Source organism: Elephantulus edwardii, unplaced genomic scaffold (assembly GCF_000299155.1).
Source record: "Elephantulus edwardii isolate Elephantulus edwardi_28Jun2011 unplaced genomic scaffold, EleEdw1.0 scaffold00008, whole genome shotgun sequence".
In the NCBI taxonomy this organism is placed as follows: domain Eukaryota; kingdom Metazoa; phylum Chordata; class Mammalia; order Macroscelidea; family Macroscelididae; genus Elephantulus; species Elephantulus edwardii.
This window is the reverse complement of record NW_006399758.1, coordinates 32,398,834-32,408,955: the sequence shown is the minus strand read 5'-3', so window position 1 is coordinate 32,408,955 and position 10,122 is coordinate 32,398,834. Positions and strand designations below refer to the sequence as shown.

The window sequence follows — 10,122 nt, the reverse complement described above, 5'->3', positions numbered from 1 at the left end:
TCTCCTCTCCTCTCCTCTCCTCTCCTCTCTTCTCTTCTCTTCTCTTCTCTTCTCTTCTCTTCTCTTCATTGTTGCATGTTGTCAAATAATCCAACTGGCATAGGAGGAGATGATTGCCCTTCCTTCTCCAACAGAACATCTGGTGTATCTGAACCTAAATAGAAGTTTTTATTTATTCCTTGTTTGCAGAAACTTGTTGGTGCAATGGTTAAGGACTTGTCTGCTAAGTGTAAGGTCAGAAGTTTGTACCACCAGTAACTCTGTGGATGAGAAGACCTGGTGATTTTATTTGCTAAAAAGTAGCCTAGGAAACTCAATGAGGCAGTTCCACTCTGTTCTACAGTATTGTTGTAACACTTCACAACAGTTCTTTTTGGGAGATAATCCATTCTATTTGTCTACACTTCACTATTGGTAGGTGTCATTGAGTCAACCATGACCTAGGGTGACCCTATGAACGACAGATCTGTACACTGCCTATCCTGTGTTATCCTCATAATCTCCAATATATTTGAGCCCATTGTTATAATCACTGGGTCAATTCATCTTGTTGAAGATTGTCCTCTTCCTAGCTGATCCTCCACTTTTCCAAACAGGATGTCTTCTTTAATTGACTGGTTCCTTCTAACAATATGACCAAATGAGCCAGATGTTTCACCATCCTTGCCTCTAAAGAGCAACTTGGTTTTTCACTTTCTCCAAGAAAGATTGATTTGTTCTTTTGGCAGTCCACAGGAGATTAAGCACTCTTCTGTAACACTGCAATCCAAAGGCATAGATTCTTCCTCTGTTTTCCTTATTCACTGTCCATCTTTCAAATGCTCAACAAGTAAAAGGAAGACCATGGATTGGCTCAGGTGCATCTTAGTCTTTTAACTGACATCATTGCTCTTTAGAACTTTGGAGAGATCCTTGACAGCAGGTTGTCCACACTATAACAAGGTAATATCAACCCACAATACCAGTCAGGTAGTATTCATCTATGCAAGAAAATAACGGAATTACTGTTTTTGTAATGAGCATGAAATAAATATCAGGAGATGTTCGTAGATGTTTTGCTTCAAATGTGCTGAAGCTAAGACTATTGTTAGCTGTTTAAGATATGTATCATCATAATGTTAAGAAGAATTAAGAAGACCTGGCATAGTCCATAGAGCTTTACTGGTAAAGCAAAGACAGGAAAATCAGGAAAAGTATACAGCAGGGTTATATCTTTCTTCAATATTTATTCAGTCTGTATGCTGAGCAATTCATTCCAGAAGATCGACTCTATGAAGAAGAATGTGGTATCAATATTGGAGAAAGACTCATCAACAACCTGTGTTATGCAGATGACACACCCTTACTTGTTAAAAGTGAAGAGGACTTGAAGCATTTGCCATAGAGGATCAAAGAATATAGCCTTCAAAATAGTTTGCATCCAAACATCAAGAAAGCAAAATTTCTCACCACTGGACCGATAAGCAACATGTTAGATGGAGAAAAGATCTTCAACGATTTCCTATTACTTGACTGATAAGCTACATCATTATAGATGGAGAAAATATAGAAACCTTCAACAATTTCATATTACCTGGCTACACAAACAACACCCTTGGCTCCAGCAGACATATCAGGAGATATATTGCATTTTGAAAATCTGCAGTCAGACCTCTCAAAATTCTTGAGGAGCTATACTATAAAGATCTAGATGCACCTGATTCAGGCCATGGTTTTTTTAATCACTTGCTATGCATCTGAGAGCTGGATAGGGAATAAGAATGACAGAAGAAGAGTTGATGTCTTTGTTGTTGAAGAAGAGTACTCAATATCCTATGAACTGCCAAAGAGCAATCAGATATGCTTCAGAAAAAGTGCAGCCAAAGTGATCCCTGCATGCTAAGATGACAAAGCTTCATCTCACATTCTTTGAGCTTTTTCTTAGAACAGACTATACTTTACAAAGGGATATACTACTTGGAAAGATGGTGCGTCACCAAAAGAGAGTAAGACCCTGAAACAGAAGGACTGACACTAATTGCAGCGATGGGCTCAAGTATGTAAAAAAAAAAAAAGATGATGATCACACAGGATAGGAGAGGATTCAGATCTATAGTTTCTAGGGTTGCTATGAGTTGTACTTGACTAGATGGCATATAACAACATAATAACTGTCGTTGTTGTTGTTGTTAGGTGCCATCGAGTCGCCTGCAACTCATAGCGACCCAATGTACAACAGCCCTAAACCCTGCTCTATTCTGTGCCAATCTCACTGTCTCTGACACACCTACCTCAGTGACTGGGGTAATAATATTTAGAAAGGAAGAGATCAATGGTCTAAGCTTCTACCTAAAGATACTAGGAAAATAATAGAAATTCAAATCCAAGATAAGTAGAAGGAAGGAAATAATAGAGATTTGATGTAAGAAAAAAATCAATGAAATATAAATGATGAAAAGAGATAATAAAAGATAATAGAGTCTTTGTTAAGACCATAATATGTACCCTTCTGAAAGATCAATGTGGTATGCATTTTACATCAATTAATTAGTGGATTTTTTTTTCTTCCAGATGCTGTTGCTGTGACCTGGATGGATAAAGTAATCCCTTCTCTGCAATGGGCTGTTTCAATTGGTGTTTCAGCTTCCATATTCAGTTCTCTTAACTGTTCGATATTTTCAGTATCAAGAATACTTTTTGCTGCAAGTCAGGAGGGCCAGCTGCCTTTGATCTACTCAACTCTCAATATGCACTCCTGTCCAGCGGTAGCTGTGATTCACGTTCTCATCTCTGCCTCCATTATGATTTTCCCTTCAGATGTACTCGTTTTAATAAACTATGTGGGATTCACAATGTGGCTTCAAATTGGGTTCCTGATGGTAGGCTTACTTAAACTGAGATTCCTGGAGCCCAATCTACCCAGACCTTACAAGGTAGATCTAACCCCCAAAAGAAAATTCCCATTTGATTCTTCCACAGGTCATTTTAGTCTGTCAGTAATTTTTCCCCCCTCAGTTATTGTCATAATCTCTTTCTAGCCTATTGTGAACCTATTTAGGAACATTTGATGCAAAAAACCCCCTAGATTTTCTGTTTATTAATTCATAAACGTATTAGACTACTTTCAGTTTAAAATTTCAGGAGATAAAGAAAAAGACTGGTCTTTATTAGAAGAGTATTTTAAGGAATTTTATATATTCTAGGGAGCTCTGGTGTAAGGAGCTTTACTGCCAATCCAAAGGCAAATTGTGTGAATTTCCAGCTGCTCCATGGGAGAGGAGGGATGGACACTCTCCTTCTGTGCAATTTATAGCTTCTTTTTGTGTATATATACATATTTATTTTAATGACAGTTTAGAGAAAAGTTGAATTTTCTTTTTTTTTAAATTTTTTTTTTTACAGAGGTTTTGGAGATTTCCATTCATTCATTGCCACAATTTTCTCCCCGCCCACCCCTCCCCCCCAGCTCACTTCCCCCTCCGAAGAGAGAAAAAAAAAAGAAAAAAATTTCCTTTCATTAGTATACAATTCCCACGTCCCTTCCCCCCACCCCGCACCCCGAGTACACTTCTCTATGCAACCTTAATTCTGGATTCCTGTGCTAACCATAATACTCAATCATATATCACTTCTAATCTGTTCTTTCCCTCATCTGTTTCAATACAATATGCATAATTTATGCAGTTTTTTCTGTCATACCCCCACCCTGATGTCAGACCCATTCTACAACAGTGGCACCATGAATTTTCATTCATTCATTATTACACATTTTCTTCCCTAGCCCCCCTATTTCACATTTAAAAAAAGATTCATTGTTGCATCATTTTCTCCCTTCCCCACCCTCACCAGTCCACTTTGCTATGTACCTCTTATTCTGCTCTGTTGTCATACAAATAGTACCTAATCATATATTCCTTTTAGTTTTTTCCTTCACCTGTTCCAGTGTAGTGTTTACTATTTATCTCCTCTTTTCTTAGTTTCTCCCAAATCCCCTGTCAGTTCTGTTTTATAACAGTGGTATTATGCAGTATTTGTTCTTTTGTGACTGAGACATTTCACTCAGCATAATGTCTTTGAGGGTGACCCATTTTGTATAATATTTTATGAGTTCCTGGCTTTTCAGTGCTGTGTAGTATTCCATTGCGTGAATATACCATTCCCCACCACCCATTAATTTGTTAATGGGCACTTGGCTTGCTTCCATCTCTTTGCTATTATGAATAATGCAGTAATATAGATGAAGTGCATATATCTGGGTGGCAGCTCTGATTTGTTAAGGTTATGATCCTAGTACTGGAAGCAGGAGCGGCATCCACTTCCAAAATGGCTTGCCTCTGGAAACTCGATGTACGAACAGTGCTCAGGCCGTTCGTTCACGGGGTCGCTCGCTATGAGTCGTCTACGACTTGACGGCATCAAACAACAACAACAACATGATCCTAGTAATGGAGTCGGTAGGTCAAATTGTATTTCTATTTCTAACTTTTTGAGAAAGTGCCATACCATCTTCCATAGTGATTGCACAATTTTACCGTTTCTTTATGTTATCCACCATTTGTTATGATACACATAGTGAAATACTTTGTATAGTAAATAAAATGCAGTATATTTTGTTTTGTTTTTTGAAGCTTTTTAAATTTTATACTCATTTGTTTATAAAGTTTGTATACATTGTTTTGACACAGGATCTTTCCAGTTTCCCTCACTCTTTCCTCCTTCTGCCCATCAGATTGTGTGACCCTATGTTTACCCCTCTGTCCATGCTCACCCTTCTGCTCTTACTTTCCCCCTCCTTGGATCCTCATGCATGTTTTACTTTTTATTTCTATTATAATAGTATTTTACAGTATTTGCCCTTATGGCACTGAGCTAGTTCACTTAGCATAATATTCTCCAGTCCCTCCCAAGTTATGCAGTAATTTTCAAAATCATTGCTCCCGAGTGCTGCATAGTATTCCATCATATAAATGTACCATAATTTTTCAATCCATTTGACTGTGTTTGGATATTTGGACTGTTTCCATGTTCTTGTAATGGTGAATAACACTGCTATGAACATTGATGTACAAGTCTGCATTTGTGACTCAGTTCTCATTTTCTTGGGGTATATTCCAAGCCTTGGAATAGCTTAATCATATTGAATGTCTATGTTTAGCTTTCTGAGGAAACACAAAATTGCCTTCTAGAGTGGTTGTGCTATTTTACCGTCCCACCAAAAGTGTATGAGTTACAATCTCACCACATCGTCTCCAACATTTATTACTTGCTGTCCTGTTAAACTTTTGCCACTGATATTGGGGTGCGATGATATCTCATTGTGGTTTTGATTTACATTTCTAATGATTTTTGGACATTTCTTCATGTGTCTGATGCCCATCTGAATGTCTTCCTCTGTAAAAAGTCTTTCCATGTCTTCTGTCCAATTTGTAATTTGGTTATCAGTCCTTTTTTCTTTTTTTTTGTGAAGCCCTGTTGTTGTTGTTGTTATGTGCCATTGAGTCGCCTGTGACTCATAGTGACCCTGTGTACAACAGTCCTAAACCCTGCTCTATCCTGTGCCAATCTTATTGTCTCTGACACACCAATCTCCATTACTTCAGTCATTGAATCAATCCATCTCATTGAGGGTCTTTCTCTCTTGAGCTTTCCCTCCACCCTGCCAAGCATGATGTCCCTCTCCAAGGATTGATCCTGCCTTGCAACATGTCCAAACTATGTCAGATGAAACTTCAGAATCCTTGCTTTCAAGGAGCCCCTATAGGATTCTATAAACTTCTGATATGTTTGAAATGGTATTGCCAAATGTTCCCCCCGCCCCCAGTCAATAGGTTTTCTTTCTAATATGAATAGGGATTTAATGTTTAGAAGGTCCCATTCATCAATTTTATCCTCTCTTGGTTGTGTATTTTTGGCTGTATTTGTCAACTTTTTTATATCATGAGCTAGGCCTCTAAGCTTGGTGTCCTACTTTATATATTGATCTTTATGGGTTTGGGATTTACCCCTAGGTCTCTGATCTGCCTTGAGTTGATTTTTCTGTATGGTGAGAAGTGTGAATCCTGCTTCAACTTTCTGAACTTTCTGAAGGTGGCAGTCCAGTTTTTCTAGCACCATTTATTGAAGAAGTTATCATTATCTCATGGTTTTGTTTTCTTGTCAAATATCAGTTGACCATGGATAAATGAATTAATTTCTGTGTTTTCAATTCTATTCCATTGGTCTTTATGCCTGTCATTGTGCCAGTACCATGGTGTTCTGGTTATTACAGCTGTATGGTAGTTATTGAAGTTAAGGAGTGCAATGCCTCCCACTTAATTTTTGTTTTTCATAAGTGCTTTGTTTATTTGAGGATTTCTTTCCTCTCTAAATAAACTTGCCAACTGACTTTTTGATCTCCTTGAAAAATGAATTTGGTATCTGTGTTGGGATTGCATTTAATATGAAGCTTGCTTTCAGTAAGATTGTAATTTTTCAGTGTATTGTGTCTTTCCATGAACAGAGACCATTTCCCCATTTTTTTAGGTCTTTTGTTGCGTTTAGCAAAAAAGTTCTGTAATTTTCTTTGTAAAGGTCTTTTGTGTCTCTAGTTAGGTTCACTTCCAAGTATCTCGATTTGTGGTTGGCTATTATAAATGGTATTGCTTTCTTGATTTCCTTCTCTGAGTTCTCTTTGTTACTGTGGAGGAATCCCACTGACTTTTATATATTGATCTTGTATCCTGCCACTCTACTGTCCTGCCACTTGTTTTACCATCTCTAACCGTTATTTTGCATATAGTGACAGTTTAACCATTTCTTTGCCAATTTGGATGCCTTTTGGTTTTTTTTCTTTTGTCATATTGCCCTAGAAAGTACTTCCCATACAATATTGGATAGAGGTGGTGACAATGGGTATCTTGTTCACAAGGAACATGCTTTTGATCTTTGTCCATTGAGAATGATATTGACTCTTGATTTTGCATATATACTTTTCACTATGTTGAGGAAATTGCCTTCTATTCCAATTTTGCTCTGTATCTTAATCAGGAAGAGGTGTTGGATTTTGTCAAATGCCTTTTGCACATCAATTTCTAAGACTATCTGGTTCTTGTTATTTGCTTTGTTAAAAATACAGTATAATCTTGAAAGTGAGTTATTCCACAATCCAATAATTAAGTACACTCATTGCTGTCAAATTGGGATAGACTCAGAGTTGATCCTCCAGCAGGTTTTTCAGAAGCTGTAAATTACACAGGAGGAGATGATCTATCTTTCTTCTGTGAAGCAGTTGATAGATTGGTTTAGCAGTGCAACTTCTTACCTACTAGGCAACTAGGGCTCTTAAATATGTACTAGGTAAGTGTTATGTGAAAAATACTAATCTAACTACACCAGAGATATGTAGATAAGTCAGCTATTAATTGTGCTCTCAAGAACAGCATAGACTAATATTCAGAGTTACACATGCACCAAAAAACCCCCCAAACAACAAGCCATGTTAAAGTAGCCATTAGCATTGAATTAAACATACATTATTAGAAGTTGTTTTACATATAATATCTTTCATTGTTTACACTGTTTGAAATTGGTATTACTAAACCTCATTTTAAGAGGAAGTTGAATAACTTACCTAATATTCCAGAGTTTGAAATTCAAACTTATTTTTCTGAATCCAAATGATATGATCATTAGGAATTTTAAATATGTAGCATAGTAAATAATTATGTTATTTCCAAATGAAAGCAAGTTTATAATTGTTGTTGTTGTTGTTGTTGTATGTCATCAAATTGGAACCAATCCATAAATGACCCTTCAGCAGATTTTCAGAGGCAGTAAATCACACAGGAGCAGATTGCTGGTGGATTCAAACCATGTGCCTTTTGGATTACAGCACAACTTCTTACTGCTAGGCCATCAGAGCTCCCTAAAGTAGGGTGCAGTTCAGAAAATAGTCATTTCAATGCAGGCTCACTTAGGAAAAAATTTTCAGTAAAAAATATTTTATATTAATAGTATATTTCAGAATGTCTTTAGAATACCTAAAGAACTAAGTAAACAGGTGACATAGATGACTGAGAAAAGTACAGGTCTAATAAAAAGAAAAGCTTTAAATTTGTTATTTATATTCAAGATTCCAAAAAGATTGGGTTTTATTTTTTCTGTTGAAGAACCTATAGATCTTTTTGAAAAAATGTAACTTACCTATAGTTTAAATTAATTGAAAAATCTCTTTAATGTTATTTTTTGAAATAAGTTTTGTCACCTCTAATACAAATTTTTTTTATTCCCAGGTGTGTTTACCATTTGTATTTGGAACCATAGCCATCTCTTTGTTTTTAGTTTTGACACCAGTGATCAAGTCTCCAAATATGCATCATATCTATGTTTTTCTTTTTATACTGAGTGGAGTTTTATTATATTTTCCTTTTGTTCACTTTAAGTTACACTCTGCATGTTTCAACAAGATAACTTGCTTTTTACAATTACTTTTGAATGTTTCATCTGCTGATGACTCTGATGAACACATTTTAACAGAAAAATCGATACAGAAAAATCTACCTGAAAATAACTATAAATCAAGTATATTTGGCAAATGACTGGTTTAATCATTAAAAGAGTCTTCTCCAAATTGGGAAGTGCTTCTCATACATACATGTATATATACATGCACATCTAATACACACCCATTATGAAATACCCAATTTATGGAACTTTCAAATTATGATTCACCTAATATGTAACTGAAATTCTAAATCCAGAATAAAGCCTACTGAATTCACTCTGCTAAGACTAGGTTGGTTGTTTGCATTTGCATTTTTTTTTTTAATTTCAAATGAGTTGGTTTCATTCCAGGTAGTACAGAATTCTTGGCATAATGAAGAATGAAGATTCTGACAGGATTCTGGATTCCATTTACTTTGACTGCACAGCTAAAATCAGAATGGCTGAGTGAAAACTGGAGATGGACCATCATAGAGTTTCTTCTTTACTGTTTCACAAAGTTTCATCTTAAATATACAACAGGCTCCAACACAACACTTCATTTTAACTACAGGTGGCAACAGATGTTACATCAGAGAATCCAGATGTTTTAAAAAAGAACAGAAGTAAGGTTCATTGCCTCAGTCTTATTTTTTTGCCAGATTTCTTAATTCCACCCGTGGCCTGGGGACCTTTGCCTGCGGCCTTTGCTTTTAGTTCCTCAAGTTTCTTCTGTTCTTCTTTTTGTTTCTGCTTGAAAGCCTTATCTTCCTTGTCCATCTCCTTGGTCTACTTCTTGGGCTGTTTCAGGGGCTTCTTACCACCTTTGCTGCCAGATATGGCGCCAGCCGCCCTTTCCTGAGACCTCTTCATTTGCATTCTTCTAGCAGTCTGAGCCATTTGTATCAAAATTGGTAACTCTCTTTTAGTTGTCACTTTGAATTGACCTTTTTTTCTGCTATAAATGATGAGCTCTCCAAGAAAGAAACCGATCTTTGTATTTTCAGGCTTTGGGACAGTGTGTGGATAAAAAAAAAAAATAAAAAGACATTTGATTAAATGATGCGTGACCACATACAAAGAAGAAAGAATACGTGAACGAAGAGAAGGTGAATAGATGCTGTTGTTGGGTGCCATAGTGTTAACTACCCTCATAAAAACCCTATGAATTACACATTGGGATGCCATTCTATCCTGCTCCAATCCTCATGATCCCTGACATGCTCAAGTTCATTTAGGTGTAAAAACTGATGCGTGATCTTAGGATGAACTAACACTTCAGATTTATCTCATTATTGAATGAAGGTCTATCTTTTAAAGTGGAGGGAAAAAAGAGCTGGCAATAATTTTTGTTATTCATTCTTTAACATCTCTGTTCTCTTCATTACTCCAGTGTTCACAGACTAACTGCAATCACTGATTCTGATTCACAGACCCCATCCATAGAGTTTCTGAGGCTGTAAGTACCCCTGGAGTTTTGATTCTCAGTGCAATACAGACTATACTAGTATCGTTAATGTTGCGTCTGGTAGATGCAAACTGCTAAACAGGAAACTCTTGGGTTAGCAGCACAGCTTTCTACAGACTATGGTACCAGAGCTTGTGAACCCATCAGGAGTACTTTTTTTTTTAAAAAAAAGTATTGAAATACCTTCATATTCAAGATAGCTACTATGATGACAA

The 10,122-nt window shown here is 36.5% G+C and overlaps 1 protein-coding gene across 1 annotated transcript in view; it reads left to right on the top strand.

Annotated features, from left to right (window-relative positions):
* The window catches only part of LOC102843582 (solute carrier family 7 member 13-like), a 21,131-nt gene extending 11,805 nt beyond the window's left edge, over window positions 1-9,326 (top strand). Inside the window, exons 3-5 of the mRNA XM_006880552.1 lie at window positions 2,551-2,912; window positions 8,250-8,342; window positions 9,201-9,326. Coding sequence (XP_006880614.1) covers window positions 2,551-2,912; window positions 8,250-8,342; window positions 9,201-9,326 — 581 coding nt within the window. The remainder of the gene's footprint in view (window positions 1-2,550; window positions 2,913-8,249; window positions 8,343-9,200) is intronic.
* The last annotated feature ends 796 nt before the right edge of the window (window positions 9,327-10,122 follow it).